This window comes from Chionomys nivalis, chromosome 17 (assembly GCF_950005125.1).
Source record: "Chionomys nivalis chromosome 17, mChiNiv1.1, whole genome shotgun sequence".
In the NCBI taxonomy this organism is placed as follows: Eukaryota; Metazoa; Chordata; class Mammalia; order Rodentia; family Cricetidae; genus Chionomys; species Chionomys nivalis.
Window position 1 is genome coordinate 38,107,536 of NC_080102.1, and position 25,747 is coordinate 38,133,282.

A 25,747-nucleotide genomic window follows, 5' to 3' on the forward strand; every position below is an offset into this window, starting at 1 on the left:
ATGCCAAGATGTTTCCAGCTTCCTTGTTCTACCAGGATGCCCACCGCTGAGGTCCCCCAAGCAGCTGGTGGGCAGGGCGATGGAGGTGATGGCGAGGGAGCTGCTGATCCAGAGGAGATGTTCAAGAACCCCAAAAACACCAAGAGAAAAGCCCGAGACTACGCCCGCTTCATGCCACTACTGTTGATCTTGGCTGCTTTGGCCTCAGCAGGAGTCATGCTTTGGTATTTCCTAGGTAATAGAAAGTGAGGGCCCAGTTGGAGTGGTACCCTGGGAGGGTTCAGGGTGGATGTAGGAAAGACTGCCAGCGCTCTGTGTGTGTGTATACAGTAGGCTGGGCCAGAATTCCAGGTTCTGTGGTGCTGTTCTCCTTGAGTTCCTCAAGGTGGGAATTCTGCTGGACCTTGGTAAGTCCCATGTCTTAGTCTGCTCCCTGATTCCTTCAGCTGGGGAGGGTGGACTCTTTAGCACCCAGTTCTTGGGTCGGAACAAGCCAGGGTATGTGCACACCCCATTCTTTGCCTACAGCACTCCAGGATTATCCCTTGGGCTCAAAGCCACGTGCTCTGCTGCAGGAGGCCCAGAGGTACCCACGGGACCTGGTACCAATTAATGCCTCTGCTCATTTGAGCCCAAGGTGCTCCTCTGGGGAGAGGACTACAGCTTCGTCACCTCTGCATCTCCAGGGCTAAGCATGGAGAACCAAGGGGACCACTAGACAGCACCCAGGCTTGGGAACCTCTTTCTCGTATCTGACTTTGCCTCTTTGGACCTGATATCATAGCCCTCAAGCGGTCCATGGAGCCACAGGAGCATCTGGCCATGCTCTGGGTCCAGAGAAACCCTTCTGTCCATGCATTCATAGCTTGGTGTTCCTGAGTGTTGGATGCGGGTGGGAGATAGCTCACCTCCAGCTCTTGGTCATAGAAGGAAGTGGAATGATAAGATTAGTCTGTACCTGTGAAAATGTTCCCCATATGATGTAGAAGATTTATCTGTCCAAGCATCATCCACCCATCCACCCACCCATCCAACCAACATCCATTCATTAATTTATCCATCCATCAATCTGTCCCTCTGCCTTCCATTTCATCCAACAATCCATCATCATACATCAATCCATTGACCATCCACTCATCCATTTATCCATTCAATCATCCATCCATCTACTTCTCCATTATCCATCCAACCATCCAACCATCTGTCACCCATTCATCAACCATTCGTCTACCCACCATCCACTCATTCACTTATCCATCAATCCAGCCTCTATCCATCAGCATCTCAACCATCTAACCATTCAACCATTCATCTGCCACCTGTCAAGCATTCATCCATAAGTCCTTTCATCCATTCATAATCCAAACATCCATCCATCTGTCCATCTGTCACCCACCCATCAATCCATCTATCTATTATCCATCCATCCATCCATCCATCCATCCATCCATCCATCCATCCAGTGCCAGGCACAGGACTTTGTGCTAGGCTCTGGTGATGGCTTCTGTTCTCATGATTCCACTATGGTGTCAAATACAATTATTACATGCCTGTTATGGCCTAGGATGCTAGAAACCCCAGAAAAGACAGTTCAGCTTATTTACATGATTAGAGGCTTTCCGTTAAACATTTAGATGGAATTCTTTTGCGCATACCAGTAAAATTTCAGATCCATCAACAGGACCTGGGAGGCTATACTCACTTGTAACAGCTCTAGGGAGACAGATCCACTGTCTAGAGTCCAGCTCAGCTGAGAGAAAGATGCCATGTTGAAGATCCCTACCTTAGGGTTTCTATTGCCGTGACAAAACACCATGCCCAAAAGCAACGTAGGGAGGAGAGGGTTAATTTCATCTAATGCTTCCAGGTAGCTCTCCATCACCGGGAATGTAAGGGTAGGAACCTGGAAGCCAGAACTGAAACAGAAGCTATGGAGGAACATTGCTTACTGGCTTGCTTCCCATGACTTAATCAGCCCACTTTCTTATAGCACACAGGGCCACTGGTGCAGGGTGTTACCTCTCATAGTAAGCTGGGTCCTCCCACATCAATCACTAATTAAGAAAATGTCCCACAGGCTTGCCTAAGAGTTATTTTAGAACTTCCTTGCTTCCTTCTTTTCTTCCTTCCTTCCTACATTTTTTTCTTCTCTCTCTGTCTCTATCTCTTTTCCTGAGACAGAGTTCCACTGTGTAGCCCTGGCTGTCCTGGAACTCTCTCTGTAAACTAGACTGGCTTCAAACTCACAGACATCCGCCTGCCTCTGCCTCCCAAGTGCTGGGATTAAAGACGTGCGCCACCACCGCCAGGCCGAGAACATTTTCTCAATTGACGTTCCCTCTTTCCAAATGACTCTAGCTTGTGTCAAGTTGTCACAAAACTATCATCACAGTCCCCATGTCAAACAGGGACTGTCTTATGATGACTCATTGGTTCTTCTCAGAGCTGAGTAATACAGGCAAAGGGCCCTTCACCACCAGCAGGAAGCCAGCACCCCAAATTCTGAGGCCAGAGGGCTGTCTCAGTAAGTTACTGGGTAACTTGTTTTCAGGAATGAAGAGCTAGATACTCACCTGGCAATCATCTTTCTAACCCTTCCTCCTGTGCCCCAATGGGGTTCTACCTGGGGCTGAAGACCCAGGGTGCCAGGCAAGAGCAATTAGAAAATGCCACCCCCATAAAACGTTCAAAGTAGAAGAACCCCCTGAGGGAGCTGTTAGGATAACTCCCCCTACCCAGGCCAGCACTGAGTGAGGAGAAAAGCGGGAGGCATGCCACACCCATCTTGGAGGGATGATGGGCCAGCGCGAAGTGGGGCAGATGACTGGACAAAGAGCAGTATGACTGTGTCTGGGAGGTGCCCGGCTTCCTGAGGCTCTGTGGGATCTAATAGCTGAACCCCTTCCTCTCTCAGTCGTTTTACAGCTCCAAATTGACCTCATTCTCTCTTGCTCCCTGAGAAAAAAGCCTCTCAGAAAAGAGGTCTCAAGACACCAGACACCAGCCCTCCTATGATGTGGGCTCTGCCTCCCACCCTCCCCGTCTAAAACCGGATTCAATCCCATCCATCTTACTCACACACTGGGACCCTTTCATCCTCCGCATCTCCTTTGAGCTTCATCTCTCAATGCAATATTCTGAGAAGGCACTAAGTAGTGTGGAGACCTCCAGTGAATGTCTGCTCTCATAGGCCCGGTAGAGCCAGATCTTGCTCCACCCCAGCCCCAGGTCGTTTAGCCTCTATCATGGCCATCCTTGAATCTTGGATCCAGGTGGTCTTCGTTGTATTGGGCCAGGAGCATGCAGTCTTTCTTGCCATGCCCATGCCCTTGCCTTCAGCTCTCACTTGTCCAGCATCCTCTCCCCAGGAAAATTCTCCTTTTGGTCTCCACCTAGTTTTCTTTGGCATCCTTAGTGGTCAAATGTCCTTTATCCCTGGTGACTTCCACATTTGCTTGTCCCGGCTCAGGTCTGTCCTCACGGTGCCTGCTATCACTGTTGCTATCGCTCCATCTGGATGTTCAAGAATCCCCTCAGACCCCAACTGTGCAGAACACAGCTCTCCCCAGTGCCTACAATTCCCACTTCCCCGTGTCCATGTCCTTGCAGGCATCCCTTTTGTCCATGCAGCCGCTCCCTCTCCTTATCCCTCTTCCCATTTCCAGACTGACCAACACAGCGGATGCTTAGATGCACTTTGGGGATCCCTGGATTACTTGGTGGATGGGGGTACAGAGCAGAGTGCTAACAGTGCTGCCTTGGAAGCACAAGACTCCAGGGACATGCTGAGGGTTTGAGTGACAGGTGAGAGAGGCAAGGGACTTTCGGACATGCTTCCTTGGTAACCCATTCCTTTCTGCCCAGGGTACAAGACAGAAGTAACCATTAGCCAGGTGTACTCTGGCAGCCTCCGGGTGCTCAACCGCCATTTCTCCCAGGACCTGGCCCGACGAGAGTCCAGTGCTTTCCGCAGTGAAACTGCCAAAGCCCAGAAGATGGTAAGGAGGGGCGGGAAGGCAGTACCCGGCGGGGGAATGTGGGAAGGTGAGTCTGGTGAGTTTGTCCATCATTTTGCAGAGAGTGCTTACTGGGGTAGACCCTGTCCCGGGCACCATGGGAAGGGGCTGTGCTGGAGGTGGCATGGTCATGCCCAGGATTCAACTGACTGGAAAGAAATCTTGATTTTGCCTCTTGCCAGGAGTACAGCAGGGACATTGAGACTGTGCAGCTCGTATTGCCAGGGCTCTGCCCCCTCATACAGTGCAATGGCCATCGGACATTGGACAGTGGGCTACTAGCCCCTTTCCCTCTCAGCTGGGCACAGGACTGTATTTCAGGGGGGCAGGTAGAAATGCTGGATGCACCCCTCAGCTGTGTGAGAGAGGGGACAGCTGCAGGGCTCTTCATACTGGGTACCAGGTGTACAGGGCTATTGGTAGCGCTTTCATTGCCCTTGGCTCTGCCTCGCTCATTAACAGCAGGCTAGCGGGACTCCCACAGTGGGTTGGCTATACCAGAGGTCACTGGGAGAAGGAGAGAGGACCCAAAAGTGGACTGGGGCTTTGCAGGATGTAAATGAGACTGTAGCAAGGGGAGGTTGTGGGGTAGGATGAGGTGTGGTGGGGGACAAGATGAGAGGGCTGTGCCTGGCTTACCCTGGCTTGTGTTGGTGGCAAGCCCTCAGCCAAGGCTTCCATGTCAGGCTGGAAAGAGCACATGACAAGGAAGGGGCTTAGGAAGCCAGCATCCATGCCACCACGGGGGGTAACCGGGACCTGTCTCCCTTCTCACAGCTCAAAGAGCTGATTGCCAGCACCCGTCTGGATGCTTACTATAACTCCAGCTCCATCTACTCCTTTGGGTGAGTCGTCCCAGCCTAAATGGCCCCCCGGTGAGAGGCTCAGCTCTAAGGGCAGGGAGGGCTGGATCCTATAGGCTTCTGACACAATGTCCTAATCATACTTTTCCTCAAAACTCCAAAATAAAGAAAACAAGAACATGGGGAAACTGAGGCACAGAGAGAGACCGTAGCCTCCTGCATGTGGTTCCCCTTTATTGGACTTGGTCTTATCTACAGAGGGTGGCGTGTTGTGACGTGGTTAACACCATACCAGGACTGGGGATGTCTCATGTAGGTGGGCCTACGTTGGAAGTATGCTTGAGAACACAAGTTTAGGACTTGGCTTGCCTGGTCATATCTGGTTCTACCACTTACCAAACGGTCTATGACCCTCTTGAGACTCAATCTCTCCTCCTATGGGAGAGAATGAGAAGAAAGCCTAGCAGGTGCCCAGTGGGTTTGAGTCTCAGTTGTTCCCTTGAGTGGAGAGCTGCACAGGGATGAGGCTGCAGGTCCCTTTCACCTCTGTCTGCATAGGGAGGGATCCCTCACCTGCTTCTTCTGGTTTATCCTTGACATCCCTGAGTACCAGCGACTGACACTGAGCCCTGAGGTGGTGCGTGAGCTCCTGGTGGGGGAGCTGCTGTCCAACAGCTCGGCCCTGGCTTCCTATAGGACCGAATATGAGGTGGACCCCGAAAGCCTGGTGATTCTGGGTCAGTACCGGGATGGGAACCCTGGTGTGATTAGACCAGCAGGGCTGGGGGAGGCTATCCCCTCCTGGGGGGGGATACTTAGGTGACCCCCTGTGACCCTGGAGCCAGGACAGAGGGCGGGGGCAGGTGGTATGGGGGGCTGGCCTTGGACGAGCCTGGCTTGGCTCCTCTTCCCTGTTTTTATTTTCAGCGTTCTGTTTATTTGGCTTTGCCCTTGTTTATTTGTGTGTTCGTTTCCTTTTGACAGAAGCCAGTGTGAACGACATAGCCGTACTGAATTCCATGCTGGGTACGCTGCTGTGTCCTTGCTTTGGCCTCTTTCCTTTTGAATCCGAGGGTTTCTTGTCTGGTCAATTGTTGGGGGTCCCAAGGCTTCCAATGTGGGGGCAGAGAGCCCTGAACTAGGGACACTGGGGGAGGTCACGGTGGGCCTGGGCGAGGGCTCTGAGCAAGGCTGAGGGGTGGAGGTCCAGGTAGAGGTGTGCTCGTGTGCCTGTGTCTTGGATGCAAGAGTGAAGGAAGCTGTAGGTCAGTCATGGGGAAACCTATGCCTGCTGCCTGGCACTCAACTCAGCCTGCCTGCCCACCCTTTTTCCTACTGAAGATACAGTCTTGCCAATCCATGCTCGGTCCCTCAGTCACTCAGCATTTAAACTGATCTGTCAGAGAGGATAGTTCTGGCTTATTCAAGAACTCTATCTTTATCCTTCTCTCCTCAGCAGGGCTAACCTGCGCTCCTCTCTCTGCCCAGTATTACTTTGCTTTTCTCCCAGAGGCCCCACTGGCTTCTTGCTGAGCCCTGAGAAGCCAGGTGCCAGCCGGAACACCCTGTTGTGCAATGCTGGGGGTACTGTGCACACTGTAGTCTATGGACTGATATAGTCTATGGACTGAGGAAGGCTAGTGCACCCTGTGACTCTGAACACAAGCCCGCAGTGGTTCTCAACCTGTGGGTCACGACCCCTCTGAGTTACATGGGATTGCATATCAGATGTTTACATTACGATTCATAACAATAGCAAAAAATTACAGCTATGAAGTAGCAGCAAAGATAATGTCATGGTTGGGAGTCACCACAACATGAGGAACCTGTATTAAAAAGTCGCAGCATTACAAAGGTTGAGAGCCCACTTCCACCCAGAGCTGAAGTAGGAGTGAGTGCCAACTCCTCTCAGTGAGGAAGACAGCTTAAAATCCTAGTTACTCCTGTTCTGACTCCTTTCCTTCTGCCCTGCTGGCCAGACACTATCTAATCTATCTATCATCTGTCTATCTATCTATCTATCTATCTATCTATCTATCTATCTATCTATCATTTGTCTATCTACCTATCTATCATCTGTCTGTCTATCTATCTATCTGTCTGTCTGTCTGTCTGTCTATCTATCTATCTATCTATCTATCTATCTATCTATCTATCTATCTATATATCTATCTATCCATCTATCATTTGTCTACCTATCTATCATCTGTCTATCTGTCTGTCTGTCTATCTTCTATCTACCTATCATCTGTCTATCTATCATTGTTCTATGTGCCTATCATCTAGCTATCCATGATATCTATCATCCCCCTACTCGTCACCTACCTTTATCTGTGTATTTATCCCCTCTCTGTGTATCTATCATCTATGTGTACAACTATCTTCTGTCTAAGCACACCTATCCATCCATCTGTCATCTGTGCAAGTCAATCCGCAGTGACACTGCAGTAGATACAAATTGGCTGCTGTCTCACCAGCAGTGATGCTCTGACCTTGGAGTGACTTTTCCAGCGAGCCAAGATCACTTGTGGCTTAGCAGCTTCTTCCTTAGCACACAGCCCTCAGGAGCCTGTCTCCAGAAGTCACAATGAATCTGGGCCAATCCTCACTCCTGCTTGCTCGAGGGGGCTTGGGCACAGGTGAGCGAGCTGCAGTTGCAGTCCGCTGTGCCATGTGCCCGGAGGGTCTATAAGCTAACAGTAATTTCATACTTGTAAATGATGGGGAAAGATCTTGTGCAAACATGTTTTCTTACTTGTTCTAGAAGCTTTCCCATAGCAACCCCAATTTTACCTCTTAAGTTGCAAAGCCTTTGACATTTCTATCATCTCTTTCCTGTCTGACCTAGGGCAATGCCCCTCAGGACTCCTTGGTCCCCCAGGAGTTGCTGAGGACTTTGAGGAACTCATTCCCACAAGTTGTAGCCATATTTACCAATTGAAACTGAAACACTGAGAAGTCATCTGTTGATCGGTTGAACAGTAAAACTTAAATTTTTATTGATTTATTATACATTTATTTTAGACAGTGTCTCTCTGTAGAATTCTGGATGTCCTGAAACTTGCTATGTAGACCAGGCTGCCCTTGAACTTACAGAGATACTCCTGCTTTTTGCCTTCTGAGTGCTAGGGTTAAAGGTGTTTGCCACTGCACAGGCTTAACTTTTATTTTTAAGGAAAGGATTCTCTATGTAGCACAGACAGACCCCAAACTCTCAATCCTCCTGCCCTAGTCTTCTGGGTGCTGGGATTTCAGGTGTGGGCCACCACACTGGACTTTATTTTTAAAATAACAACAAGCCCATTCATATCAACAAAATACGTTTATAAGAAGTGGAAGTTTTCCCTAAAACCAATTTGCTTTGAAGAACGGTCTTGTGACATCTGTCCATTGGTGTCAGTAATGGCTGCTCTGTGGGTGTTTGTATTTGGTCTGCTGTGACATCACGGGTCACAGGGTTAAGGTGCTCTCCTGCTATGTTCTCCAGGAGACAGAAAAAACAGGGGTCTTAGTGTTAATATAAAAAAAAGTCTGACCTTGGCCCCTCAGGACCCAGGGGTGCCACATTGAGAGCTTTGTGTGTGGTCGGGAAAGCTCTTGGCACAACCCTCTTTCTGCTTTATTTCCCCCTGTGTGGCTTTATCTCTCACCCCAGGAGATGGCTTTTGTAGCATCACGCAGCTGAGTGGGGTGGCACATGTGTTGATCACAGAACTAAGGAGAATGAGGCGGGGTCATGGGACTTTGAGATTAGCCTGAGCTACAATAACAAGATCCTGTCAAAACGAAAATAACACCCCAAATACGCCACTACCCTCCTCTTATCTGCTTTATGGGGCTCCTTTGAAAGGTCATGGTCAGCAAGGTGTCAGTGTCAGCTTGATCACCCTGGGTGGCCCAGGATCGATGGTTCTGGGTCTCGGCAGCAAGTGCTAACCACAGCCAGCGTCCGAAGCCAGTCCTGTGGTATCCTCCATGTCAGCATGCAGGCCATGGTCTATGCCATGTCTGCTCTGATGCATTTCTGGCGGTGGAGCTGTGCTTGTTGCTTACGTGAGTACCCAGCAGACCCCCTGCCCTCCAGGACACAGAGGAAAAAGGGTGGATGAGAACCCTCTTTTTTTTTTCAGTGTTGGGATTGAACCCAGCGACCATGCATGCCAGTCACGAGGTCAGAACCACACCCAGCCTTCTGGAACCTTTCTAGTAGACTGAATCCTCCATGCCAGGCCCCTGTTTGCACTATGGCTTACGTGGGTGACTGATCCCCTCCAACACACAACTTCGGGGAAGAGTTCTCATCCCCACAGGGAGACAGACACACACACACAGTATCACAAGCTAGGCTTCAGCGCCAGACCCAACAGGCTATAAGGGAAAGAACAATTCTGTGCAGGGGATGGAGGTGGACTGAGCAGCAAGGCAGAGGACGGAGCCAGATAACGGAATCCAGGGAAGAAGGAGGTAGCAGCTCTTGACCCAGCATCCAAAGTCTTCCTAGAGGCCCAGTGTCAAGCGTGAGCTTGGGGAGCTGGGAGTTGGGTCTAAAGGGGAAGAACACTTTGGTCAGAGGAGACATGGCCTCTCAGACCATGAGAAGACACCTATGAGAGGCCAGATAGTAGAGAAGTCTCTCCCTACTCCAAGCAAATGCCTGGGCAGCCCCTGTGCCCAGGCACTGTGCCCCACTGGTGTCTGGGTAGCCAGGGCAGAAGGGGCTGAGTGACAGGTTGTAACCTCAGACCCTTCCTGGCCTTTGACAGGCCATGGATTATGACTGTTTCTGTATGCCAGAACTCAAGAGTCACACAGCTGAGGCATGTCAACGCCAGGGTGATTTTTAGGGACACCCGACTGCCTCCCGCCACCTCAGGTTCAGTTCCAGATGCCCCAGACCTGCTGCTGGCAGAGTGCCTGGCCTCCTTGCTTCATGAAGCTTAGGGCCAGGCTTCCTGTGTGCTCCAGAGACACAGTGTTGCTGGCTCTGGCATGGCGTCCGAGCTCATGGATGAAATGAGATTTAAGTAAATTACATTTTCTAAGCGCATTTAATTCATTATACTTAATAAGGAAACGGAACATATTAAATTAGGTTGAATTTAACGGGGGAGGATATCCTGGGGTGTGGGGTCTGTGGGTTGAGATGCAAGGGGAGGTGCGAAGTACCGGTGGCTGTGAGGTTGGCTGGGGCTGAGCCTCCAGTGGGGACAGCTGGGGGGCAACAAGCCACAGAGCTTTCCCCTCTCCCTTTCTCTCCTCACGGCCACAAGATCAGTCACCGTTTTTAGTCACCGCTTAAGGCACTTCTGGCTCCGTGCGGAGTACCCCAGTGTGTGCTGTCCTCAGCCTGTGGCATTCCTGTGAGTGTGGACCACCATCCTCAGCGTACAGCCTGCTCATTGTCACTCCAGGGGGAATCCATGCCAGCCTGTAGAGCCTAACCCTGCTTAGCTTTCTATGGCTCCCTAAGGCCACAGGACAGAGTAGTGCCGGTCCTGATGTGATCCGGGCTGGCCTCTGTGTCTTCCTTGTTCTCTTGCAAGACCTGATCCATGATAAGGTTCTGCAAAGTTCCCTTCCGGCCTCTCCGCTTGTGTTATGACCCTCCTTGCTATCCCTGCACCTTGGGCTGGGTCCAAGGCCTGCATCTTCTGTGCTTTTTGTATCTAGCATTCATTCCGCCACACAGGGCTCAGGGTGTTTGTCGAATAAATGAGTGAATGTATGAGTGGGGGGGGGGGGCGCTGAACAGAGAAGCTACAGGGGAAAGGAAGGTGAGCGCCCAAGCCTGACCCGGCCCCTCCCCTCCCTGCCCTCTTACCATGGCTGGGGAAGCCTCTGGGGCCATTCCCAGTCTCTCTTCCTGGCTAAGGGCTCTATCCCTCTCCACCTCAGGCTGTTACCGCTACAGCTACGTGAAGCCAGGCCAGGTCCTCCGGTTGAGGGGGCCTGACCAGCAGGCCTCTAGCTGCCTGTGGCACCTGCAGGGGCCTGAGGATCTCATGCTCAAAGTGCGGCTCGAGTGGACCCAGGTGGATTGCAGAGACCGGGTGGCCATGTATGATGCAGCCGGGCCCCTGGAGAAGAGACTCATCACTTCGTGAGTCCATGAACGGCTGAGGGAGACCCGGGGTCAAAGGTCACACTCTGTATGCTTGGATCAGGTGCTGCTGCCTCAGGCCCATATGGCTGCTGTGGGGGGCAGTGGAAGAGGAAGCCAGAGGGTGTGCGCCAAGCAGTGGTCCCTTCTCAGAGTTTGTTTCCCTATCCAGAATGTAACTAAGCAGTTGTTGTAGGTGATCCAGAGGGTCCACTTTGTGAAGACACATGGCTTATTAGAACGTTCTAGAATCTGGCAGCAGCCTGGTATTTCAACCACCGCTCTGCTGCACCTTAGCTGTGTGCCTCAAGACAGGGATTTTGCCCTTTTGAACTTCAGTTTTTCCGATCTGTAAAATGGGTGTAGACCATTGCTCACCATTTGGCGAGATTGTGAGACCCCCATATCTCACCATCTGTGCCAGGTAGAGAATATCCAAGAAATGTGAGCATTGTGACCTTCTCCTCCAGGGTGGGCAGAAGGCTCTTCAGGAAGTGGGCAGGCAGTGCTGAGTTGTGCTGTTGTTTGCTGAGGACTTACTTTGTGCTGGGGAACAGGTGGTGTCATTCCCGTGTCTCTTGGTCACACCATCTTGCACTCTTCTCTGTCCTATCAGGGTCTATGGGTGCAGCCGCCAGGAACCGGTGATGGAGGTGCTGGCGTCAGGCTCCATCATGGCAGTGGTGTGGAAGAAAGGCCTGCACAGCTACTATGACCCCTTCATGCTCTCAGTGAAGTCTGTGGCCTTCCAGGGTGAGGGTTCCCAGGGACAGAGGGGGGCATGGACACGGGCCCTAGTCTCTGGTGCCATGCCTTATACCTTTCCTGTTAGCAATGGAATGAGTGCGGAAGTCTTCACTCTCCTCTCCTCTCCTTTCCCCTTACACTCCTCCTAAGGCTAACTTCATTTTTAGCAAGTTTGAGACTGGGCCCTGGCAAAGGTGTCCTGGCACAGCACCCCCAGGTGTTCTCCTTGGCTCTTCCATAGCCTCATCTGCCCTCTTTCTGCCTCTCTTTTCCCGTCCCACACCACCCTGTCCTCTGGGTTAGCAGAGCTAAACTTGAGGACTCTACCTAAGCTAGGGCTGGGGCCTCTTTAGGGCCCCTTGCTATTTATAGCTGCGTTTATTTCCCTGCCGTGTCTGTCTGTTTCTTCTCACACTCCTGGACCCTGCAGGCTCTAACAACTGGTATTCTCTTTGGGTTCCCAGACACTACAGTCTATAGTCCAGGGAGAAGTGACTAGAGAACCCGAGGTTCCACCCCCTGAGTCCTGAGCCTCTATCTGTTTGACTCAACCAGCCCTACCTCCTCTTGTCTAAATTTCATCTCTCTCTGTGTGTTTGTATGTGTGTGTGTGGTCTGTGTGGTGTGTCTGTGTCTGTGTGATATGTGTGTGTGGTCTGTGTGTATATATGCATGGTGTGTGTGTGTCTGTGTGATATGTGTGGTCTGTGTGTATATATGTGTGGTGTGTGTGTGTCTGTGTGATATGTGTGTGTGGTCTGTGTGTATATATGTGTGGTGTGTGTGTGTGTCTGTGTGTGTGGTGCTGGGATGGACCCTAGAGCCTTGACACATTTTAAGCAAATGCTCTAGCATGGAGTTATGCCCTCAGCCCCTCCAAACCTCTTTGCAGAGGAGCAGCCTACCTTCCACAGCTGCACTGTGAGGCCTGCTGTGAGCATATTTCGCATGCTGTTAAGCTGTTAAATGCAGTACCCTCCACAGCTGCACCGTGAGTCCTGCTGTGAGCATATTTCGCATGCTGTTAAGCTGTTAAGTGCAGTACCCTCCACAGCTGCACCATGAGGTCTGCTGTGAGCATATTTCACATGCTGTGAAGCTATTAAGTGCACTGCTCAGGTCACTCGGCAAGATCAACCCGGTCAGCAGATAGAATGCGCTATGCCCCTTGCACCTGCTCACTACTGGGCGAGCACTCTTCTCCCCATTTTGTAGATGAGGAAACTGAGGCACACTTACATAGTCATGCTTGGCTCCAGGCTTTGCTGTTAGAGGCAGTGGGGTGCAGTGAGGTCCCTGGAGGGTCAAAGGACCCAGCCTGATACTTGTTCTTGGACCCAGACTGCAAGGTGAACCTGACACTGGAGGGCCGGCTGGATCTACAGGGCTTCCTCCACACACCCTATTACCCCAGCTACTACTCACCCAGAACCCACTGCTCTTGGCATCTCACGGTGAGTTCCACCCCACCTGGAGCCTTCCCTCTGCCCAGAGCAATCCACTGGGCTTCAGCAGCTGGGATGGGAGGTGGTGACATTCTGTCCTGCCCAAGGGCTCACGGGCTAAGTACAAAGCCTGCTGGAATGGTGGTGGTTGTAGCTTGTTTATCTGAGGGAATTGGTGCCCCAACTTGGCCATACCCTATGATATACGAGATGACCTGTCCTTCTTTCTCAGGTACCCTCTCTGGACTACGGCTTGGCGCTCTGGTTTGATGCTTATGCACTGAGGAGGCAGAAATACAACCTGTTGTGTACCCAAGGCCAGTGGGTGATCCAGAACAGGAGGTAATCTTCTCCCCTCCCCCTCTCTCACAGGGACCTCAAGCCCCCTTACCCTGCCTGGCCTGGGAGATAGGAGAGTGAGTGGAGGCTGAGGCTGGGCGAGCCTACTGTTCTGACTGTCCCCACTGTCTTGACCACCCCCACTCCAGCCCAGCTTCTCTAGATGCCCTGCAGGTCTCAGACAGGTGTCTTATACAGCGATCCCAGTTAGAGTCAATAGAGATCTGCCAACTGTGTGTGTGGGGGGGGAGTGCAGGGTGCCTGAGAGCACACAGGCACTGCTAGCCTTCCCCCACCCCCTACGGCCAGAGGACTGTAGAGTCTTTGGTGCTCTTGGTTTCCACAGGGACAGTCGTTCTCTGGGTGGCCCTGGGCACTTGTGTTCCCTGCAGTGTTCGCCCTGTTCCCTGTTCCTACCCTTGGCTTCCTTGCAAGGAAATCTCAAGCTAAGAACATCCTCTTGGAGCTTGCAGGGGACAGAGGGAGCTGAGGCGTGAGGTGTGTGGGGGGAGGGTTGGAGTTGGCCAGGAGGGTGAGGATGGACAGTCCCCCAGGGCCAGGAACCGAGGACATTACTAGGTCCTGTTTGCCTGTTGGTTGTTCTTATTCTAGATAGGGTGGCAATGCTTGATTTTCCCAATTCCTCAGGATGGTGACAGAAAGGAGGTTAAGATGCCCAGGCTTGATGTGGGCCCATGCTGTTGGGGTGACAGGCTCACTGTGACATAAGCCTGTGACATCTAGGGAACAGAGGTGTCTCCCACCACCTGGAGGAGGGTGCTGCCATGGCTTCCCTTCCCTTTCACAGAGCTCCCTCAGCCACCAGACCACACTGAGAGTAGCTGGTCTCTTGCTTGTTTGTCAGAGCCTAGGTAACCCTGGCATTGGAGTTCCGTGATGGAAGGCGCTGTGTTTTCAGTCACGACCCCTCCCTGAGTCATGTCTCTATCTCTGAGAATCCAGAAGGAGAGGGGACAGCCTTGGGCTTGGCACCCTCTTGCACCCTGTGCCCCTGGCTATCCTATTAGTTGAGGCTGGTCCTGTGCCAAGTGCTGTGAACCCTGGAGCTCAGTGCTCAACATAGGCACCGGTTTCTCTGGAGTCACCCAGATGGGTCACAGTAAGGCCACTCCCAGTGGTCACCAGCTCCAGGTAGGAAGACTGGTCCTCCAAGCCTGGCTCCCGTGCTTCCTTCTTGGGCACTTACCTCTCCCTGCCTCAGGATCTCATCTCAGTATGCTGAGGCTTGGATGGGCTCTGAGGATGGAGTGCTCACCTAGCATGTAGCAATCCCTGGGCTTCACCCCAGTAATCTCCAATAACAATCATAAAAAAGAAAGGGCCTGGAAGTAGGCCCAGTGGGTAAAGGTGCTAGCTGCCCCGCCCCCTGGGTTCAATCCCCAGAACCAATATGGTAGAAGAAAAGACCCGACTCCCAAAAGTTGTTCTTTGACCTCCACAGACCTGCTGTGGCAAATGGGAGGACCTTTCTACAAAACAGAGGGTGTGAGACATAGAACCCCTTTTGCTGAAGACTCAATATGATGGTAGACGAAGAACATACCAACCATGATTGTTAACTGGTCCTTACTCTGTTCCAGGCAGGCCTGAAAAGGGGTTATGTGCACCCCACAATCTAGCAAGGATGGCATGCTGAGATCATGTCTCTACCTGTTTTCTGTGACTATAACCAAATCCCCAAGGCAGGGTGGTTTATAAAGAATAGAGGTTTGTTCAGCTCATGGCTATGAAGCTTGAAGTCTAAGAACATGGCATCAGAATCAGTTTGGCTTTCTGCTGAGTCATGCCATGGCAAATGGGGTTACGTGATGAGTCAGGGCCAAACTGCCTTGCATGACAGCGTCCTTTATCTGTTTGTTAATTCATGAGTAAATGAATGCATTCATCAAGTACAGCCCCTGACCCTGTCACTTTACAAAATGTCCTTCCTCCAAACCGGGTTTCCAGCTGTAAACTTCAGGACTGTTGCCTAGGACCCAGAGGCTGAGTCATTTGCCAAAAGCCCCTGTGGCTTGTGACATCATCACTGAGCTCAGGCAGCTGGGGCCCCTGGGGCATGACTGCCAGCTGTATCTGTCCATATGTGCATGCACACCTGCGAGAGTGCTCACTCTTGTGTGATGTGTCCCTACAAAGGCTCCAAGCAGCCTATGGCGTGCTATCTCTCAGGAGAGCCATTCCTAGCCAGGGCACCCGCCTGTTGGTGGGACAGGAGGCCATCTTGTTGCTCTCGCCAGTTCCTCTGAGAATGGCTGGAAAAGTCCCACCTCATCTCAGCCCCTCACTTGGGATGAAGGGTCCCCCCAGCGGAGACCGATCTCCTGGTCCTAGGTCATGCCTGGCGGAAGACAAGGCATGATGGGAGCAACACAATGGAGGCCTGGGGCCTTGGTCTCTGGTTACTGTGGGCTGATAATGATATGTCATTGCTGGGAAATTCTCTGAAGAGTGTGTCTTGGAAAATCTGCTGTGTGGGTAGCTGGGGCCTGAGACGTGGAGGAGGGAGAGGGAGACTAGGTCCTTTGGCCCAGTCATTGAGGGGTACAGTTGAAAGGCGACTCAGCCCCTGCCCCCAGGTGCCAAGGGGGCCCTCCCACTGGCTGGTCACTCTTGGCCCCCACCCCATCCACCGTTTTCACCCAGCTCTTCCTTATGCCCTGGCAGGATCCTCCCGTGGCCTGTAGGTGGTGGAGAATTTTGTCCTTGTAAGATCCGGCTGCTGGCTGCTAGGTTTCGCAGAACCTCCTTGCTGGGTGCTACCGCAGTGACGGCTTCCCCCCTTCCAGGAATCTGCCCTTACTTCCTCTCCTGTGATGTCACTCTCCTGTGACCTGCCTGACCCTTTCTGCTAGCTTCCAGCTATGAGATAAGACCCATGGTAGCCCCCCTGTGGCTTTGCCTGGCTCTAGGTGGCCCTTCTGCATCCCTAAGGCCCTGTGGCCAGTGCCATGTGCTGTCACCTTGTGTCAGGTGTCACTTTCCCGAAAACCATTTTTCCAGGTCTTCTTGGAAATACCTGCAAGGAGGTGGGGGCAGGGGATGGCTGTTGCCTGATTACAGTGCCACCACCATACACACTGAGGCCTGGAGTTTGCTGCTCCCAAAGTCACACAGCTTGTCAGGTGACAAAGTTACATCAAACTGAGCTCTGCAGTGCTAGTCAAATGTCCTGGCCACCACAGAGCCAGCCACTGTCCCTTCCTCAGTGCTGTCTCTCTGCCTTTCTTCCTTCAGCTTGTCCCTTGTTCTTAGAAGGCATGTGCCATGTGAGGCCCAGACCCTCCTCCCTCCTTTCCTCTTCCCCATGCTTCTGCCTATCCACCCAGCATCTCTCCAACCCCTCTGTGGGGAGCTGCTGATATGCCAGATCGAGCATCTGGCTAAGTAAGCCCCAAGGGAAAGATTCTCCCCAAACTCAGAGGGGTGAGACAGCAAGGCAGGCCACACGGGGCCCCAGCACCTTCTGACTCTAGCACTTGGCTGCAGAGGTGAGAGGGCCTGGTGGACAGGAGGAATGGAGGGCGGGAATCTCAGAGGACCATGCATGGGAACAGTGCCACATGCCTGAATCTTACATTTGTTCAGGGGTGCTCCAAGTCGCCCTGTCAACATCCTGGGGCCCTTTCTAAGTATAGCAGTCTGTAATAACTATGTTATCATAACTAAAACACAAGTTTATATAAATAACCCCCTCAAGACACAGTGGGGATTTCCCTTAGCCTGGGTCTGGGCTTGCTCCAGGACGCCCCCTGGTGGTACTCATCTTGTTTAGAGCGCCTGGGCTCTGACTGTCTGGCCAGCAACCTTGCTGATGCAGGTTAAATGCCTGAGTCAGGAGTTAAACCTGAGAAGTTCAGAAATGTGTGCTTCATCAGTTCCCTCTTTGTTACTCATAGTAATCTGTGATCGGAAATACTTAAGCGGAAAATTCAGAAGCAAACCTGTTTCATTAGTTACCACTCTCTTTCAGAACCTAATTTACAAAGAGAGACTTAACTTTGACGTGAGTATAGGGAGAGCACAGTACAGGTAGTTGGCACTGCCTGGAATTTCTGGTGTTCATGGGGGTCTGAATGTCTCCCCATGCGTGAGGGGAAACTACTGCGATTCCTTTAAAATGTGTGCTTTAATGTAAATAACGTTTTTGAAAAATCACGTTTCCCAAATGCACAGCCCACTTCCCAGGGCCGTCCTCTCAGGATAATAATGTAGGATTCTATCTTTTCGTCCACAAGAACCGATGTTTCCTTAGCTTGAAAACAAAAGGGGGGCGCAGTGGCACAAAAGGCCAGGCTTGCTCCCAGCACCCCCTGGTGGTGATCCTTTCTGTGACGAAGCAGCTGTGTTGTGAGCTCCTTCTCAGGACCCCTTAATTTGCCTTGAAATGATGGAGCACCCCAACATTTAGTGGCACAAATATAGAACCTCCAAATCTTTTGAAGATTTAATGACTGGTTTAATAGTCCAGGTCTGGCACCCTCACACCCCTCTCTGACATCGGTTATGGGGTACGAATCACCTGTCTGGAGAATTCTGCTGGGTGAGGCGAGAGATTGGGGGAAGAAGGGCTAAGCAGCCTTAGAGCGATGGCGTTTAGGATGCCTTTTAGGCCTCCTGAGGTCTCTGGACTGCACTCTGAGAACTATGAGCGGGTGTGAGGCCACACAGGCACCTGAAGCCAGAGTCTGACCAGGAACCTGATGGTGAAGGTCAGGGGTTTGGGGGCTTGGTCTCCAGAGCGCCTCCTGCAGGGAGCTCGGTTGGAGGGGCCTGAATTCTTGTTCTACCTTGTATTGCTCCTCAGTCATCTGTCTGTGGGCTAAGGAAGCCTGCCTACCTGGTCAGTGGGCTGGTCAACTGTCTGTAAACAAGAAGGCCAAGCCCCTGTGTTTGGTGGGGAGGTGAGGGGCAGCAGTCTACAGAGAGTTGGCCAGCCCACTGACCAGGCAGGCCCTCCGCCTCTGCAGAAGCCTTTTGTAGACCCCAAAGTCAGCAGGAATGATGGTTTTCCTTATGGAACAAGGAAAGAGAGACTCGGAGGCCACCGACTTGCTAGATTCTCAGAGCTTCTGGGTGACTGGGGCTAGAATCTGCACTGAATTTTATGCCACAGGCAATGGGGAGGAGCCACTGCAGGTCTTTGAGCAGGGATGTGACATGAACAAGCTCCTCTCGAGAAGATGACTTGGACTGAGCAGGCAGTCAGCAGAGGAAAATCAAGACAGAGCCGGTGTGGGTGGGGCTGCTTCTGGCTGCCTGGTCCTCATCCTGTCTGTGTATAGGGACCCCAACTGTTCCTTCTCTTGGCTGGGAAACCAGTCATGTGTCTGAGCCATCCCTGGTCACTCCTAGGCTGTGTGGCTTCCGCACCCTCCAGCCATATGCGGAGAGGATCCCCATGGTGGCCTCGGCTGGTGTCACCATCAACTTCACCTCCCAGATCTCCCTTACCGGCCCTGGTGTGCAAGTGTACTACAGTTTGTACAACCAGTCAGACCGTGAGTACGGCGGGGGAGGGGGAGGTGGCTACCCTGCCCCTTTGCTATCCCCAGATGTGCACAAACATTTATGAGGCTAGACTACAATGAGGGTGCTGTGTGTGTGTGTGTCTGTGTGTGTGTGTGTATGTTGGCACACCCGCATGTAAGAGCGCGTGCACACTGGGCAGACAGTTCCATGTATTTCTTTGTGTGTGTCATATGGATGTGGTTTTGCATGGGCCATGGACATAGGTACTGGAGCAGGTATATGGGTACCTGATCACGTGTGAGGATATAGATTCATATACTTCATGTCATGTGTCCTAATGGTACCCTTCTGTTTCCATGGCTTCCCGTGGGTCTCTAGCCTGCCCTGGAGAGTTCCTCTGCTCCGTGAATGGACTGTGTGTCCCTGCCTGTGATGGAATCAAGGACTGCCCCAATGGCCTGGATGAGAGGAACTGCGGTGAGCAGTCTGCTGCTGTCCCTCTCCCCCTCCCCCTCGCACTGATTTAACTCTACCCCATGAGTCCCCCTTATGAGCACCCAAGAACCCGGGGTTCTTTTACTGTGTCAGGATAGCAAGGAGGCAGTGTGGGAAAGTAGCCTCCTCAGAGCCACCCCCTGAGGCAGTGTCTGGGACAAGCTGTGACCCTCAGCTCAGATTTCTCCCTTTGTCACAGGCAAATACGCCAGTTATCTGTCCTAGCTAGTCTTCTGAAAAATAACCAAGAGGGGGGAGGCAGGACCAGGCAGGGATGGTTTGGGGCCTGGGACTGATGGGGAATGGGATCCAGGGTAGGAATCCTGTATCTTTCTCCTTGAATGGGGCCCTCATCACTCTGGCACGAGGCGGGAATTGGTGGTCTCCAGGGCTTTCGGGAATACTTGTGAGAGATGCCAGTCTCTGCCCCTAGACTCACAACCCACGCATCAGAACGCTATGGTATCTGGGCTGTCATGCTCCGCACTTGCCTTGTGTTCTCACTCTGGGAGGAGAGAACCAGAGGAAGACATTTCGTATTTGACCCTGAATGTCTGGGGACCTCAGACACATCATTCATGTCTGTCCCCACCAATGAAATGGGGCTTGCCAGGATTGCTATCAGAAGGATTTGTGATGGCGGACACATGATACAGGGAGCATCTGCTGCCACTGTAAAGCCCCGGTCTGGTCCTCTGTGCCCACAGTCTGCAGAGCCATGTTCCAGTGCCGAGAGGACAGCACGTGCATCTCACTGCCTCGAGTGTGCGACCGGCAGCCTGACTGTCTCAACGGCAGTGATGAAGAGCTGTGCCAAGAAGGTAGGGGGACCCTGCCCAGGGTCTCCAAGGAGATCAAAGGGAGGTCACAGCAACACCTTCTACTACAGAGGTCTCTGTCTTCTTGTTCAAATACCATCAACCCACTGTACCTATGACAGCATTATCAGCTGTCCGCTCAGGGGTCTGTGTATCCATCCATTCACCCAACTATCCAACATCCATTCAGTCATCCACTCACCCGTTATCCGACTGTAATATCCATCCATCCATCCATCCATCCATCCATCCATCCACCCACCCACCCATCCATCCATCCTCCCATCCATCCATCCTCCCTTCCATCTTGACTTCTGGATCACCCTTTCCATTCACTACTTCACATAACTGCATGCTCATCCATCGGTCCACTGACCTGGCAACCATCTCTGTGTATACACAACTATCTCCCTAGGAGACCACTGTTTCCTCCACTAGTCAGCCAGTCTGCTAGCCACCTGGTCATCCATCCACCCACCCATCCAACTGACAAACCAACCAGCACTAGCAGGCTACCAAGTGATGGGCCCGGTGCAGTGAGGGGGCAGAAATAAGACAACAGTGATGTGGTACCTACGCTCCAATGGGTTCCCTCTTAGTAAGAAGACGTGACAGGTGACCAAAAGTCTTTGGGACACCCCGTGTGGTAGTGTGGGAAGGATCTTAGATGGGCATCTTAGATGTAAGCTTTTAGCTGGGCCCTGCAGAGAGATGGAATTTGAACAGGCTGGAGGGAAGGAAGCGAGGACAGGCACAGAGCAGGTGGGGTTGGGATGTTCATGACAACAAGGAGGGGGAGTCTTTGACTGCTGGGGAAACGTTGCCCTGCTCTTGGGTCTCTAGTGTGATAGGAGAAGCATGGTTTTGCTTTCAGGGCCATCATGGGAGTGTGAGGTCAAGCAGCTCTAGTCTGAGAGGGAACACAGCCTCACTATCAATGGGACCAGGCTGCATGGGGGTGGGAGGAGACCCTAGAGAAGACCTGGGGAACCCTTTGGTGTGACTGAGGCCACTCCCTAGTCTCCTGGCCTCTCCTGGTGCCATTTTTTTCCGGGTCTCACTTTGGAAGGCTCTCTCGGGGCTCAGAGACCCACCTTCGGTGGCCTGCCTGGTCCCCTCCATCCCAGGAGTGCCCTGTGGGACATTCACCTTCCAGTGTGAGGACCGGAGCTGTGTGAAGAAGCCCAACCCAGAGTGTGACGGACAGCTGGACTGCAGTGACGGCTCAGACGAGCGACATTGCGGTGAGCCTGCCCGTTGCAGCTGTGCATGAAGACCAGGCCTTGGGGGGGGCAGGGATCCTGGGGGGAGGGGGGGCACGGGAGGGGAGTGGCACCATGTGCCTGTTCTGTGCCTATCTGTCTCTATCTCCTCTTCCTGGGCACATCTCTCCTTTCCCCCACGTCTCTCCATCACTTTCCTTTGTTTTCTGTCTCCATTCTCACTAGTCTTTCTTCCTCCCCTCCTCCTTCTCTGTCCACCCCTGGCCCTCTCCCACCCCTAGACTGTGGCCTCCAGGGCCCCTCCAGCCGCATTGTGGGCGGGTCTGTGTCCTCTGAGGGTGAGTGGCCATGGCAGGCCAGCCTCCAGATTCGGGGTCGACACATCTGTGGCGGTGCTCTCATCGCTGACCGCTGGGTCTTAACGGCAGCCCACTGTTTCCAGGAGGACAGGTGAAGGGATAACACAGGGCCTGGAGGTGGGTGGAGGGATGGTCACGGGAGGTACAGTGTGTGCAGACCGTATGCAGACAGAGGAAAAGGTAGAGAAGAGCCCCTGACTGGCTGCCATGACATGTGGGATCTGGTCCGGCACCGCCCCAAACATGCTGTGTGATGCTAGGCTTGTTGTTCAACCTTCCTGTGCTCTCCTCTGGCTTTAAGTTGATGCCACAATCATCTACTCATTCTAGTGACCCAACAACTGTGCTCCTCCTATGTGCCAGGGGCTGCGCTGGACATTAGGGAGGTCGTAGAGGAGACAACTGCCCAAGCTGGTCACAAGCCATATCCCCTACTGGGTGCTGGGTGGGACCAGGGAAGTTCTCAGGGACATCTCACTGGCCCCCAAACCTCTTTCCCTGGTGAGCTGAACCTCTTCCAGTCCTAACCAGATTTGAACCCCAAACCCCTCAGGTCCCTAGAACAGACGCCAACTCTCTTGTGTCCTCCATTGGCTTCTGGGGGGCTGTTGGTCTTCCCCAGGCACACTCTGCCCCGTCCACCTGCTCTTCTTACCTCTCTGCTAATTTCTTCACAAGTTATGCCACTGACCCCCTCACCCGCTTCCAATCTGCAAAGTGGGCTGCAAACAGGGAAACACTAGCCCAGGCTGGCACTGGGTTCTTCTTATGTGTCTCATTAGAGTCTCCTAAGAATATGGAAGTAGAGAATGTTCCTATTTCGCAGATGGTAGGGCTGAGGCCTAGAGAAGGACAGGCTTCGCTACAGAGAGATGAGGCTGAGGGTGGAGCTCATGGGAGAACCCAGGCATGTATTCAGTCGGCACTGTACACCAGCCAGGGGTTTGAGAGAAGGGAGACAGAGGGAGACAGGGGGAAAGCTGGCTGCTGCCAACCCGGTCTCTGGACAGGAGACAAAGCAGCTGGGCTATGATGCCTTCCCCTGCCTCCCACCCAGCATGGCCTCCCCGAGGCTATGGACTGTGTTCCTGGGCAAGATGCGGCAGAACTCACGCTGGCCAGGCGAGGTGTCCTTCAAGGTGAGCCGCCTGTTCCTGCACCCGTATCATGAGGAGGACAGCCATGACTACGATGTGGCCCTGCTGCAGCTGGACCATCCTGTGGTGTACTCAGCCACCGTGCGGCCCGTCTGCCTGCCTGCTCGCTCTCACTTCTTCGAGCCAGGCCAGCACTGCTGGATCACGGGCTGGGGAGCCCTGCGAGAAGGCGGTGAGCAGGGGCAGGCCGCGGGATCTGGGATGTCAGGTGCAGGCTTGGGGGAGGGCTGTCAGGGTCCCATCTCCAGGCCCTCCAACGTTGGGATCAATGGAACTGGATTTTATAAGATAGAATCTAATATGGCCCATGGGTCTCTCCTTTGCCTTGGAAGGTACTGAAGAACTTAAGTAGGAGTCATAGGGGATAGGCAGGGATGCCCCAACTTGGCTGTATGAACCTTGGGGTGGAGGGTGGGGGTCAGATGGGCTCTTAATTACTACAGACTGGATTGACGGGAAAATGTCATATAAGCCACTCAGTCTTGGGAGGTGGGGGGGGTGGGGTGGGCATTATGGCCCCGTTTTTTTTCTTTCTTTCTTTCTTTCTTTCTTTCTTTCTTTCTTTTTATTTATTTATTTATTTTTGGTCCCATTTTCTTTTTCTTTTTTTTTTTTTTTTTTGGTTTTTCGAGACAGGGTTTCTCTGTGGTTTTGGAGCCTGTCCTGGAACTAGCTCTTGTAGACCAGGCTGGTCTCGAACTCACAGAGATCCGCCTGCCTCTGCCTCCTGAGTGCTGGGATTAAAGGCGTGCGCCACCTTGATGAGAAAACTGAGGCTGGGTCCTTAGTTACTGAAAGCCACCCAGTCAAGGGATCTGAAGCAGGGACTCAGACCTAAGACTGCCCTCTCTCTAGGGCCCAGAGTTTTCTGCTTCTGCTGCTAGAAAGGGTCTTCTCCCCTCCTGGCCTTAATGGACAGGAGGTACCATCTTTAGAGGCTCTCCCCTCCCCGTTCTGCAAACACAGGTTTGGCAGGCTTAACTGCAGAGTCGACTGCAACCTTGGCTGCTGGTGATTTACCACCCAGAAGGAGGGGCAGCTGTGGTATGGTGCTGGGGATTGAACAAGGGCCTCCCGTGTGCCAAGACAGCTGCTCCACCACCCAGCTGCACCCCGGCCTCTGCAGAGATAGCTTAAAGAGGGGGACGCTGAAGCTCAGAGAGGGGACTTGGCTAAGATGACAGAGACGAAGCAAGGGGTCCTCGCTTGGCTGCTCACACATGAGCACCTACTATGTGTCAAGCATTGAGGTAGACATGGGGCAGGAAGACGAGAACACCTTATGGTGTGAGCTACCAAAGACAGGAACAGGAAATAGCCTGGAGGAGGCACCTGCCCAGCATAGCCCGGAAAGCATCAGGAAGAGGGGGTCTCCACTGAGCCTGGACTGACTGAGCCGTTCCTGGCAACCAGGTGTTGGTGGTGTCAGCGAGAAAGACCTGAGGATGTTAGCAGTTCCCAGCTGGAGGGGAGGCAGGTGTGGCTACAGGAGGGCCTTGGAGCAGATGTGCCTTGAAGGCCACCACAGGATTCAGGAGGAGCCTCCCCACCTACATCTTAGAATCAAAACCCCAGTGTCTGGCCCAGAACTGGATGGGTGGATTACTATCCCATAGTTCTCCGGGACAAGATCTGGGCTGGACAGCAAGGGCCACTAAGGAGTTGAGTCCAATGAGAGGCTCATACATATAATTGATAGCATCCCCCTGGGGCTACAATAGAACAGAGGGAGTCTGCCCCAGCCTGGATGCCCTTGAGAGGAAGGAAGAAGGGGGCATGTCCTAACAGGCTTTTCAGGGGTCAGAGGTGAGGGCTCGGCCATCACAAGCCATGCAGAGGAGCCAGCAGTGACAGGACAGAGTGGGAAGGGCTCCCGCGAGGTCAGGACGGCCGCAGCGGGAGCAGATTCCCAGCCCCTTCCATTTGCTGCCGCCCTCCCTGCAGGTCCCAGTAGCAGCACCCTGCAGAAGGTGGATGTGCAGCTGGTCCCTCAAGACTTGTGCAGTGAAGCCTATCGCTACCAGGTGACCCCGCGCATGCTCTGTGCTGGCTACCGCAAGGGCAAGAAGGATGCCTGCCAGGTAATGATCTGCGGGGTCTGGGCCGTGGGGGAAGATGACTGTACCCACTTTACAGACGAGGAGCCTGAGGCCTTCAGAGAGGGAGGGGGCTGCCCATGGCTGCACAGGCACATAGCAGACCCTTGGGGTGGAAGGGTCTTTGGCTCTGCTCCTTGATATCCTGAAACCTTGGGCCTGGGTCATACAGGGAAGGACTGAAGGGGGGGACCTCCCCTGAGGCAGTCATGTCTCTCCACTCCTCTTTCAGGGTGACTCTGGGGGCCCGCTGGTGTGCAGGGAGCCCAGTGGCCGCTGGTTCCTGGCAGGGCTGGTGAGCTGGGGCCTGGGCTGTGGCCGACCCAACTTCTTTGGCGTCTACACCCGTGTCACACGTGTGATCAACTGGATTCAGCAGGTGCTGACCTGAGGAGCTGGTCTACAGAGCTGGACCTGCCTCCAGCCCAAGTTCAGGGCACCCACCCAGCCAGGGCACAAGTATTCTGGGGCGAGGGGTCCGGCTGAGGCCTGTTCCCTCAGGCCTACCCCAGTGACAGCACAGAGAAGGCATGCCAGCTGGGGGTCAGGATATCGCCTGAGATCCAGGGACCAGCCTCTGTTGGCTTCACCTCTAGCCCTTTCTCCTTCTAGCTGTTCCCCCTCTTTCCTCCTTCTACCATTGTTTTGGGGTGGGGTCT

The 25,747-nt window shown here is 53.0% G+C and overlaps 1 protein-coding gene across 2 annotated transcripts; it reads left to right on the top strand.

Annotated features, from left to right (window-relative positions):
• Tmprss6 (transmembrane serine protease 6) lies at positions 1 to 25,479 on the top strand. 2 transcript variants are annotated; one of them, XM_057792413.1, is made up of 17 exons: positions 1 to 235; positions 3,865 to 3,998; positions 4,794 to 4,861; positions 5,378 to 5,556; positions 5,804 to 5,845; positions 10,715 to 10,919; positions 11,536 to 11,672; positions 13,008 to 13,120; positions 13,344 to 13,453; positions 18,824 to 18,969; positions 19,319 to 19,417; positions 20,143 to 20,256; positions 21,381 to 21,497; positions 21,758 to 21,926; positions 22,893 to 23,164; positions 24,937 to 25,073; positions 25,321 to 25,479. In XM_057792413.1, the coding sequence occupies exons 1-17, from the start codon at positions 1 to 3 to the stop codon at positions 25,477 to 25,479; spliced, it is 2,436 nt and encodes an 811-aa protein (XP_057648396.1). The 2 variants fall into 2 exon arrangements, with proteins under 2 accessions (XP_057648396.1, XP_057648395.1); XM_057792412.1 differs by having other exon boundaries at positions 37 to 235; positions 22,893 to 23,240; positions 24,950 to 25,073.
• The last annotated feature ends 268 nt before the right edge of the window (positions 25,480 to 25,747 follow it).